This window comes from Zonotrichia leucophrys, chromosome 13 (assembly GCF_028769735.1).
Source record: "Zonotrichia leucophrys gambelii isolate GWCS_2022_RI chromosome 13, RI_Zleu_2.0, whole genome shotgun sequence".
In the NCBI taxonomy this organism is placed as follows: Eukaryota; Metazoa; Chordata; class Aves; order Passeriformes; family Passerellidae; genus Zonotrichia; species Zonotrichia leucophrys.
In genome coordinates, this window is record NC_088183.1 from 17,905,999 (window position 1) to 17,918,283 (window position 12,285).

Below are 12,285 nucleotides of genomic sequence, written 5' to 3' on the forward strand. Positions count from 1 at the left end.
CAGCTGTCAAAATTTCCTCCCCAGTTCCCTGGTTCCATTCAGCTCCACCAAGAACTGGCAGCTACTCCAGGCCTTGCTGGGGACACAGGGTTGGCCAGGTGCTCCCACAGTGTCAGCACAGAGCTCGCCCAGGGACTGCAAATTCATACCAAACCCAGAGTGAAGCTGCAGTAAAGGAACAGGCTGCCTTTGAATGTGACTTTTACTGTATCTAAAGTTACTTGCAGGTCCTTGCAATGTCACACCCATTTCTGCACTGATATCTCTGGGCTTTGCTGAGCAGGGCAGCTCAAGACCTGAAATATCCTCTTCACAGGCTGGAATGTGATTTCTGGTCCAAATGGAGATTATTGTGCCTTCAGAAAAGGAAACTTTTATGTTTTGAAATTCTGCTTCTGGACACTTTGAAGCTGCTGAAATCTACAACATATATTCCCATTTTTTATTTATGACATGCACTAAATATTCACTGCTAGAATAGGACAGAAACTAAAACCTTCAACATTCTGTTAATTTTATTTCATTAGTTAAATCACTACAAAGTATTGCTGATAGAAATCTCTTATATTTCTAGGAGATAGAAATCTCTTACCTTCCTTGCCTTTCAAAGCATCTCATTTGTTTGTACATAGCTCCATCATTTGAATACCAAAGGAACCAAAAGCAATTCAGTAACTTGTTTGTAGCAGATATTCTTCAAGATCTAAGCATTATGATATCACAGCTTAGTGCAAAATAAAATAAGACAAATAAAGTGAGGTAAATTTTAAAAAGTCTGAAACAAAAATTGAGAAAAATTTAGAAGCATTTTTGAAACTCAGTTTGTAATACACATAGATGGGTTTTTCCAAAAAGTTTTCCTCATTATCAGTTACAGAACAGACAGTGTGCCTCCCTCCTGCCAATGCCCACCCACTACAATGGGTATTATTCTTCTTACTTATAACTGGTTGGTGACAAATGCTCTTCTGTAACAGCTTAAGCTGTATGAAGAAAACAAGGCTTTGGTAATTCTTTGTGTTCTGAATTATCTAGAATTTAGAAGATTTGTTCAGACAGAAAACATTGTGCTGACATTTATCTTTGTGTATATTTACGCTGTTATATATTTTCAACTTATATTGCTTTATAAGTAAATCAATAAGATAATTAGAACACAAAGGTTGGATCAGTTTCTGTGAAAATTTCAGCAAATTCAATTTAACCCTGGGAGTGTAAAATCAATCTTGGATTTTTTTTTTTAAATCAACAGTTTTCAATAACTTATTATTGTTCTGGAAAATCCTGGATCAGCACTGAATAACATTTCACAGACATTTTAACAACAAGATAACTGGACATTACTAGCAGTGGGCCCTTCCCCTGCATCCCTCACAACATCAATGTACTCACTGCTTGGCTCTCTGCAGTGTAAAGAGCAAACACTGAGATGCTGGGGCAGTGTTTCCCTGGTGTGCTCCATCAGCCGGGCCAGAGGGAGCTGGGGCTGGGTGTGGGGATGAACCCTTTGCTGCAGGGAAGGGAGCTCACAGCTGCCAGGAGCCTTCAGGGTCATTCCCGTGCTTTGTTATCTGGGTGAGGGCAGTGGCTGTGCAGGCCCATCCCTGCAGCCAGAGCAGAGCAGAGCAGATTCCTGCCTGGGGAACTCTGCTCTGGCGCTGTTCCACTTCTCCACTTCACGGCTGCTGCTGGCTGTGGGTGCAAATCCCAACAAGAAACGTTGGAAGTGTCCCAGGTTCTAAAGGAAACATCTCCCTCTCCTCAGCACCAGGAGCCCTGTCCACCCCTTGCAGAAGGCCTTGTCCTGAGCAAGGAGTGTGGATCACCCCACACCCCGCAAGCTCCTCACAGGCTGCTGTGCTCATGGACAGGACAGCAGGTGAGTGCCCAGGAGAACATCCCAGGCAATGTGACAACTCACCCTGTGCTCAGGAGGCACCTTCCTGCCATGGGGGCTTCCAGCCAGAGCCCTACAGCAATTCCAGTCTCTACAAGAACAGATGGAAAAAGAGAGACTTTTCCTCGGCAAGACAACAAGGGAAATTTTAACAGAACAATCTGGAAATAACCACATCCACTGAAGCTCTGGAGATCGTAATTTCCTTATTTCCCACCTCCTGGAGGGTGATGGGGACAGGGGTCCTGTTCATAGAGAACCCGTCTGTCCTGGCCAAGCAGCAGGGGTGGGTCCATCACCAGCTCTCCATCACACAGAATTTCTGCTCCTGCAGCTCCCATGCCCGATCCCACAGAGTGCAGATCTGATGTGATGAAAGGACTTCATGTGCCAACGTTTTCCCAGCAAACTCCTCCCTTTCCAGTTTGCTGGACCTGCATGGTTAAGCAAAGGTTACAGATTTAATGTCTCAGTAAAAAAAAAAAAGGGCTATTATTGGATTCAAAAGTAATCTTGCACATGCTGAGTTGGGGGGCACACCTGAGGCTCCCCCAGTGTGCTCCAGAGTGAGGGACAGCCCCTGGGCCAGTGCACAGCTGCTCCCTCCCCACCACCCCTCTATCCATCGGGGCAATGCCCTGGACCCTGAAGCAGCAGGACGAGATGCTCAGACTGCAATAGAATGGGCTCAGCATAAAACCAGAGCTGCCCAGCATCTCACAGCACCAAGTCAGGCTTCCCCAGCCACTGGAACAAACCTCAGCCAAAAAGCGAACAAAAAGCCTACGCACGTGCTTGGAGCCCCAGCCTGCCTTGCCCGGCAGCAGCTGGGACACATCCCAGGGAGAGAGAGGCGCTGGACAGGCAGTTAGCACACCTTCTTCTTGGAGAGGGAGCAAGAATTCCCGTCTGGCATTGTCCAGAGGGCCCTGCTGTCTCTGGGAGCAGGAGGTGCCTGCGGGAGCAAGGGCTGGGCAGGCACTGCAGTGACACCAAACCATGTTTCACACAGACACCTTTATTTCCATATTTCTGCATGGATGAATGTTCTTTTACCTGGGATGTACTGGTAGACAGATAATACCCTACAAAATGGAGTTTAGCAAATATATATATATGTACACACATATATATGTAGTCTGGCAAAATCACTTCTGCATTCCTCAATGTGTCAGAATGGATGCTTACAATAAGCCAAAACTGAAGGGACACTGATGTTTTGGGTTATTTTCTTATTTATAACATAAAATAGTGTTTGTATTTTCTTTTCCAACATGATTGTCTTTTTCCTGCTTATACTTAAGCAGAACTGCAGAAGAGAAAAGCCACGCCTGTAAGTTTGCAGTTTTCACTACCCTAAATTACTATCGACGGAGCAGGTAGAAGAACATTTCTGAACTTTACACAAGGGCCAAACTATCAGTTCAGCATATGCCACCACATCAGATGTAAGAGCATCCCTGTATTAGTGATGCAAATAAATCAGTGGCATGTAAGTGTTAGCTCATGGCACAGTTCAGTTTTACAGCCCCCACCCACACAGATACGTGTTTGAGTCCCAGTTTTAAAAGCTTCATTGCAAATTTTTAACCTAACAGTGTCCCCTGAGAAAAAATACATACTGGGTCTAGGAAAGGACACCCTCCTACAGGTATTTATTTTTATTATTAAAACCAACATTTTTAAAACCATTCAACAAAATTGAATACAAATTGCCATTGGAGAATAGCATTTGTAACAGTGAAGCTATACATGGCTGATCCATTAACATGGCTTTAGATATCATGATTTACATTATTTGCACATTTCCTTAGGTCTTTCATGGCACTTCCATAAAGAAGAAGAAAAGTTTGACGCACTGCTGCTACTATCTCATCAGAGGTGACCCAGGGATACAAGGGTGTTTGTTCTCAACACATATTGCAGTCAGGAAATGGCTCTGCCCATGGTGCCTGAACCTCAGGGTATTTGCGTCTCAAGCCTTTAGCTTGGCTCATGGTTACTCACAATATTGCATTGCATTCAGAGGGATAGAAAAACAAACAGCCACAGAACAGGCATGGTACTTTTTTTTTCCTTTTTTTTCTTTTTTTTTTGCATTATCATTTATCACATTCCTATTTGTCAACAGATTGTTACCTAAAATGCATGTTAGAAAGGCTTTCTTTATAAAATGCTGGCATGAAGATGCAGACTAATGTTTGTAACTAGTGAAACAGTCAAGAGTCCTGATTCAGACATTATTTAAACGTTCATAACTTGCAGGGAACGTGCACAGTTAATAGCACTGACAGAGAATCTGACTGCCTTCTGTCTACTGGCAGGAGGATGGATGAGGGTGGGAGACTGGAGTAGCATAGTGTGTTTTATTTAGAAATCTGTAGTAGTGTTTGTCATAAATATTGCAAGCCTCGTTTATGAGAGCAGAGGCTTGGCAAGTTTACAGTAGAGTAACATTCACAGAAAACATGAAAAACAAACCCAAAGCCGTTTCCATGCAGAGAGCAGCTCTCTCACAGTCACTGATGTCTCACCTGCCAACTGGAGCACACCTGCCATGGACAGATGCTGCTGATGGAAAGCCCAGAGGCCTTCTATGCACTGGTGCATCTCAGCCTCTGGCTGTAACACTGGGATCAGGGACAAACACAGGGAAATAACTGGGTTTGCAATGGCAAGGACTCTGCCACAGATAGGTTCTGCAATCTGAGTTTTGAGAAAATGCAGCTGTGGGTGGCACTTTGCAAGTCCTCCTGTCTCAGCTACTGTGGGCTTCAGGTGCAGCACAGAGCTCAGCCCAGGGCGGAACATCAGGGCTGTGTGGGAGGGCACTGACTCCAGTGGGTTCCAAATCAGAGCTCCTTATCCTCCAAGGACAGACTCAGTGTGGCTGTCAGCGTGTTTCTCTCTACCTGATGGCCCCTCGTTGCTGGCAGTGAAAAGCAGGCACAGTGGAGCAGCAAGGAGACGGCAGAAGTGCAGGGTCAGTACTGGCACCCTGATCAGCAGTGCAGGCCAGCACACACTGACAGTGACAGCAGTCTGTTTGCTCTGAGCTGGAGCCACACTCCAGAGAAAACAGCGACAGCCCTGGTGACAAAGGCAGCCCCCACACAACTGCTGCCAGCAGGCCAGGACACACAGATGAGGCCAAATTCATCACAGTAACTCCAGAAATTAATTTAGCTTCAGGGACTATGGCATCATGCAACTAATAACATTTTCTTTTGAAAAGGGCGCATTCCAAACACTTCTGTCTGTATGTGCCATCTCATAAGCACCCTTGAAGCAAGACTATTAGAGGAAAAAGGCAAGGTGCTAGCCAGATTAAAATCCCTAATTTCCACTGGTCTGACCACTTCTCCCTCTGCTGAAGTGAACTCCTTAGAATAACAGATTCAGCAGTTTTGGTGGGAGGGAAAACCTGTAATTATACTAAATTCTGTCATTTCCTGAAGTGATTGCAAGAAGAATCAAGAAGGAATGGTGTAAACTGTGTATTATTTCAGCTACAACTGATGTCTTTACAAAGTACCTGTTAAATAAAGCCTACATGACCCAACGACTGGAGGAAAGGTACTCCCACAGCAGGGCATCACTCCTGCAAATCCCAGCCCCTCACCAGAGCTGCTGCATCACTGCTGGGAGGAATTCATTAATGGTACTGGTATGAAAGGCAGTATTTGTATGAAACAAGATGGACTAAGGTGTCATTCCTGCAGACATACAACTTTACTTGAACACCACTTTTGATGGCAAGGGAACAACTTAGAGAAATAAAGTTATGACTACACAGAAGTGTATGGGGGGCACAGTAAAAGGGGAAGATGCCCCATCTTGGGGAATTGGCATTATCATTATACTAGGACTGATCAGATCTACTTCTGTAATCAGGAATGATTCAATAGATGAAATTTTTATAAAATTAGGGCTACAGAACTGAGGCATTCTGTATATTCTGTATTATAAAAATGTTTCACTTACATAATTTTTAAAATATATCTTCAGTGCTAACAGTTTGTCTGTAATACAGTGTGTGATACAATAAAAATAGCTGCTTACTGGATGGGAATGATGCAGCACTACTGCAGGGACTGTCGCATCTGCAGGGTTTGAGCAGCTGGAAGAGTTGGCTGTTCCCTTCTTCCCTTTGCTTCTCAGCCACTGTCTGCCTGGAGATGACAAGGGCACTCTGGTGGGTCAGCTTTCCTAAAAGGCTTCTTCACAGAAGACTCTGATGTTCCCCAGCTGACCAATCATCCAATCTTGGTGTAAATTCACTACATGAACTTTTTTGTTTTATTAATTAAAAAACCAAACCCCTACACCAATACTCTACTTGGCATTAGCAAAGAAATGGGGCTTATACAAGGCATACTACTGCCTTGTAGGAAAAAAATATGGGCCCTGGGAGCTGATTCTGAGGCTAATACCAATTCAGGAATCAAATGTGCTGGGCACTTTGTGGGTACCAAGGTCTGTATGCTGGAACACAGCTGCATCTTAGTTCTTCACTGAGTCAAACAAGAAAGCTTAAAGAAATCCATAAGGGGGGGTAAGACCTGACTGTAACATCCAGTGATGAACCTAGGGAGTGTGTGCCAAACCACAGCAGAAGGACCAGAGCACACGGCCATGCTGCTGCTGAGATGCTCTGTGGAGCATCACCCGGTGTCCCTGGGGCTCAGCCGGCAGCTGGGACCAGAGCACGTGTTCATCTTTCTGCACCAGCCCTTACACACCTGCCTGGTCTCTTGGAAACCTACCACTCCTGAACAGGATTTGTTCTGTACTTTTATATTAATATGTGCAACATGTTCTGCTCCTTTCCAACTCACCCTGGCATGAAGATCCCCTGATTAATATGTTCAGGAAGAACTCCACTAAACTCAGCACAGTGGCACCAGTGCATGTGAGAGGACAAGCAGGATCTCTGCAGGAATGGGGATACTGGCTACATGGGCTGTCTGTTTAATGTCCCAGGTACATTGACTGTTCATTTTTTCACAGACTGCCCTGGCAGACTGGGGTTTTGTCAAAGCAGATTAACAGCAAAGGCATCCACAGAACATTATGCCAAACAGAGGTATGGACTGAGCTGTTACTTGCAATTGATGGCTGAATAGCTATCAACATGTGCTATTATAGGGAATTAAGCTTGCTAGAGTAAAAGCAGGATTTGTGCCTAGCAAACAATGCTCTGTATTACTCATTGAACTTCGAGCAGCAGTTCTCTCTTGTCGGGATTTATTAAAATATTCACATGCTTCCAGAATGAAAGAAAAGTCCACCAGCATCTTCCAGGGAGAAGCGGTGGCATTGGCTGCATTCAGTTGCCATTTGGTTGGACATATCGTACAAAATCCTCACACACTGCACATGGCTCAATTGGAAAATCTTTCCCCCAGAAAGAAGATCTTTGTTACACAGAAGTCTCAGACTCCTCCAGTGCTCTTCTGGTTACATGACGTTCTCAAAGAGCTGTAAGGATCGCATGATATTGTCGTCCTGAAAGCAAGGAGAAGATACTGCCATGAAACCAGCATGGACAAGCACAATTCATAGCCCTACCTGGCACAGGGAGCTCTGCAGCTGCTCCAGCAGGCAGCAGCCTTGCTCTGGGAATGCTTTCCCCTTCTGGGGCTCAGTGCCCAGGCCTGGTTCAGCACAGCACCTCTTGTGCTTTGGCCCTGGGCTGGTGTGAGGCACACCAAACACAGGGGCTTCTCCTGAGCCTGATGTCCAGCACAGCTGTGCTGGGCAGGGCACTGCCAGGGTGCCTGTGCTCCACCCTCAGAACCCCTCCCTGACACCCCTGGGTGTGCAAATGTGCTCTTGGCTAATGTGCTCCACAAGTCCAAATGGAATGGCAGGTTTTGAACCAACAAGCAAACTGCCTTGAGGGAGCACTTCCTGCCAGAAATTGCAGTTTAAACCCAAAACACATGCAATCTGTGCAACCTCAGCCTCTCCAAAGTTCCTAGAGCCAAATGAGAAAGTTACAGACAGACACAAGGGAAATCCTGGATTGTTTCTCCTGAAGTATTGGAATTTTACTTCGAGATAAGAACCAGATTAGTCTTCAAAAACATAATCATGGTTTTTTTCCCCTCAGGAATTCAGTTCAGAACAGCTGTTTGCCTGTAACATGAAAACAATTTTCCACACTGAGCAGCTTAAGAGATCTATTGCACTGCACTCCTCAGTTGTTTTGTGAGGCTGCATCATCCCTGTCACTGCTCACTCAGCAGCAGCTGGAAGCCAATCATCCTCTCCAGGGTCGTGCCAGGCCTCCACTGTCCTCAAGCCAGAGCTGCTGCAAAGGCACAGGTGAGCACTGCTGTGCACTTTGCTTTGTTTTTCATAAACATAACAAGAATAAATCTTGGTGTGACAGGGCTTGCTCCTGCCTGCCTGGAAACAGCAGCTGACAGTGCATCAGCCTGCCCAGCTCCAGTGCCAGGATGGCAGAAGGAGCCAAACCCAAACAGGGACAGAGAATTAAAACTCTGACAGTTACAGGTAAAGTAAAGCTGCTTCAATAGTGAGACCGCCTGATCATACACACCTACAGGCAAGTTACGAATGTGCAGAATAATACACAACACAAATGATTAAATAAAGATGGTGCAGAAAAAAAAAAAGCCAAACAATCAGGAGGGACCAAGAAAAAAGTAACTGAAAAACCTTAGCTTTCTATTATGCATCTGCTAAACCAGGATTTGGCTGCCTGAAGTCCGTGACTAAGACTTGGATGCGGCCAGAGCCAGGTTTGACACCAGAGCAGCAGAAGCCAGCCCAGCCCTCCACAGTGAGCACCTTCCCCTTGCTCAGGGACAGGAGAGCTGTCTGGCTGCAGAACTTGAAGGAATTTTCCAGGCAACATAAAATGCACAGAAGGGTCAATATGCAATTTGGTGCACCAAAATAAACATTGCAAAAGGCAGAGGTTACCTTTTACACTATTATTGTAGTGGTCAAATATTAGAGATATCTCAGAGGGAATATTCACACAGTCCAGGTCTAAGAGAACAGACATTAGGCCAATTGCACGTTAATGCAGATGCTTCTTTGTGCCAGTGCTAAAAGTACCAACGAATCTTAACACAGCCAACCTCATACATGGAATTTGTAAGAGGGGGCTTACTTTCAAAAAGGAAAAAGAAAGAGGAAAAATGAAAATCATTGCTAAAATGACAGCATTTGCTTTTAATGTTTGACCATGAAAACATCAACTTGTTTTATAACTCAATGCTGTAATTGCAAGAATTTGAGACGCCATTGACTTTGGGCAGTTCCAGCCATGTGGTACCTGATAATGACATCTGGGGCAGCACACAGGGACAGCAGCAGACTCTCAAAGTGAAGGAAAAAACCTCAAAAACAAACCAACAAAACCCCAAAACAACCTAAGACAGTTAAGATCTTTCTCTACAGTTGTCTGCTTGTCTGTAGAATCAGGGACTGCAGTCCACTCAGGAAAATAAAAGCACTGCACACGAAGACATCATCTCCCATATTCTGCCTCACCCTACCTTGCTATTGAGTCACAGGCTTCACAGGGCATCACAAACTGTCTTGAAGCTGTTTTGGTTTGGGTTGGTTTTTTTTCCACAGAGCAAAGAAAACCCAGAATCCTGAGCAGCATCTTGTTTCAAATAGAGTTTATCCAAAGGAAAGCAAATGATGGGACATGAGATAGAGCTTTGCTTGCAGTTATAACTTAGTTCTTACCTCCTGACATGATTCAATAAACTCATCTAGAGTTACAACTCCATCTTTGTTTTTATCCATTTTCTGTAAAATAAAATTATGTCAAAATTAGTTTACATTGGTAACACTATCGTTACAGTACAGTATCTTAGTTGATGCAACCTGAATAAAGCTGGGCACTTAAGCTTAGCCCACAGACTAAGTGGCCAGTGGCCAGTGCTGGATTGTCCAACTGCTAAGGACTTTACTCTGGGATTTGGAGCACTTTTGAGGTCATCTCTAACTGCTTTCTTGACACACACCAGAACCTCTGTCGTTATTCCATTGTTTATTTATTCACTGCCTGACCGACCCACACCCACATTCCTGTCAGTCCTAAGGGCAACTCAGAGAAGCAGCACAGCAGGCCTGCAACACATGAGAGGCTTCAGACTTACTGGACGTGGCACATCCCAAGGCAAAGGGTCAGGCTAAGAGACATGGGAGATACCTTTGGAGCCAGGAAATCAGCAGGCATTGCAGTGCTAGGCTGAGTGGCTGCTAGTGTTTATTTTGAAATATATGACGAGGTATAAGACTCAGCTTTACAGGAAAGTCTATCAATGCCTAGTCTGAGTGTTAAGAAAAACAAGTAAAAACCCAGGTACCTGGAAAAACACTTCTACATGCTGCCTTGGTGCATCTTCCTTGAGCACTGGATACGTGTATTTTCCCATCATATCATAAATCGCCTTTACGATATCCATCATTTCCTGCCATGGCAGCATGCCAGCACAAACACAAAAAGGAAATTAAGAGAAATGAGGGCCCATTTCTGTCTTGCACTGCTCTATTCTTCACCCTCCTTCTCCTATGACAAACCAGCACCTGGAATGCCTGTGCATGTGCATGGAGACAGATGGACCAGACACACAAACATCCTACAGAAAGAATTGCTTCCTTCTGCCCCCACAGTGCCAAATGCTCCCAGTGCTCCCTCCCTTCCCCTCCCCTGGCCTGGCTCTGACACAGCAGGTGCTGGCAGCAAGGGCAGCCAACTGTGGCACCAACTGTGGCACCAGCCCTGTCCCCAGGGCATCCTCCAGGGCCAGGGACCCTCACATTGGAACTGGTAATCTGGTCCCTCCCCATAGCTTGCACAAATTGCCCCTCAGCTCCATCACTGGTGGCAGTAACTGCAAACCCTCCAAGGAGGCACAATGGGTTTGAGTGGACCAATTTGTATTTGACACATATTCAAGGTCACCATGCTCAAAACTAAGGCTTCCCATAACAGGAACAAGAAATACCAGCTAAGAAGAATAAACCAGATGACAATGCAGGATTTGGTAGTGGTGCTGCTTCGGATGACCTCCACAGTATCTCCTTGTGCAGAAATCAAGCCCTTGAGCCTCAGTCACAAAGTTCTGCCACCATCACCCTCCCCTTCACAATGCGTATGTGGCTTATAGGTGTAACCAACATTTTGCTCCTGGATAACACAATTCATTAAAGGTACCACAATACAGGAAAATATGTCTAGAAAAATCATTCAATAAGACCACTATGCATTTTGCTTCCACACAGACAAATGCATGAGTCCACTCTGATTTGTGTTTAATTAGCTGCATGTATAACTAATTGTGTTTTGCAACAAAACCAAATCAACTCTCCCAAAATCAACCATATTTGTCAGGAACAGCCTTACCTCCTTGTTTATATAGCCATCCTTATTTATGTCATACAGATTAAATGTCCATCTCAGCTTTTCATGAACAGTTCCCCGTAGCAGAATGGACAGTGCCATCACAAAATCCTGGTTTGGAGCAGTGAGAGAAGTGAGAATTCTCATAACATCATTTTCTAAGTCACCCTCTTCATACAATGCCAGTCAAAAGATTTATCTTTTTAGGATGGAGCATATGCTTATCAAACTCTTCTGGCTCCCTTTTCCAGAAATGTGTCCTCTCTGACTGAACTCAATGGCTGAAGCTTTCACAGAGATGTCTCGTCTTTAGGAGCATTGCCAGATGCTCCAGTGGCCTTTCTCCTCCCTGCTGCAGGGACCTGTCACTCAGATTGCCACCACCTGATTAAACACAGCTGGACTGTGCCTGTGGAAGTGGAAGCTGATGCTTTCTTATCTCCTGACTGAGGTGCTGGCAAAGAAGGGAGAAAATCCCATCTGAGAGAGAAAATCCTCTAACACAGGGAGCCCTAGATTTTGCTCTCCAGCAAAATCTGCCAGACTTGACCAGACGTGATTCCCACCACTAATTACTCAGTGTGGGACACATTATTTTAATTGGTTTTCTTTGCTTACAGTAAAGATACTGCTTCTGATAAGTGTGATTTATTAATTATACTGCATGGTGGCTCAGGCACTGAGAGTAGCATAGCCACAGGGGATTTTTAGCACAGGCAGAGCTTGAGGCTAACAGAGTTACACAGCTCCTGATAACTCATTAGTAGCTTTAGTCACCTCCATGAGCTCTGTATGGGGCAGTGCAGCACTGCTTAGAAACCTCTGGTCCTTTTTGCCAAGCCTCTGAGGAATTTGAATTTGTTGATAAAAAAGGGGACAAAATTCTCATGTTTGACAACCATTTAGAGACAGATCTGCCAGGAATGAAAGGTCAGCACTTTCCACGTTTGGAGGTTTTTTTGTTTGTTTGTTATTTAACAGCATTTTCCCG

General features: G+C 44.8%; 1 protein-coding gene across 10 annotated transcripts in view; it reads right to left on the reverse strand.

Annotated features, from left to right (window-relative positions):
* Nucleotides 1-3,523: 3,523 nt before the first annotated feature.
* Nucleotides 3,524-12,285, reverse strand: part of KCNIP1 (potassium voltage-gated channel interacting protein 1) — a 280,128-nt gene continuing 271,366 nt past the window's right edge. For all 10 annotated transcript variants that reach the window (XM_064725288.1, XM_064725297.1, XM_064725292.1 and 7 more), the window contains 4 exons: nucleotides 11,298-11,405; nucleotides 10,258-10,362; nucleotides 9,632-9,694; nucleotides 3,524-7,405 (listed from right to left, as the gene is read on the reverse strand). In XM_064725288.1, the coding sequence (XP_064581358.1) occupies nucleotides 7,358-7,405; nucleotides 9,632-9,694; nucleotides 10,258-10,362; nucleotides 11,298-11,405 (324 nt within the window). In that variant the 3' untranslated portion in view covers nucleotides 3,524-7,357. The remainder of the gene's footprint in view (nucleotides 7,406-9,631; nucleotides 9,695-10,257; nucleotides 10,363-11,297; nucleotides 11,406-12,285) is intronic.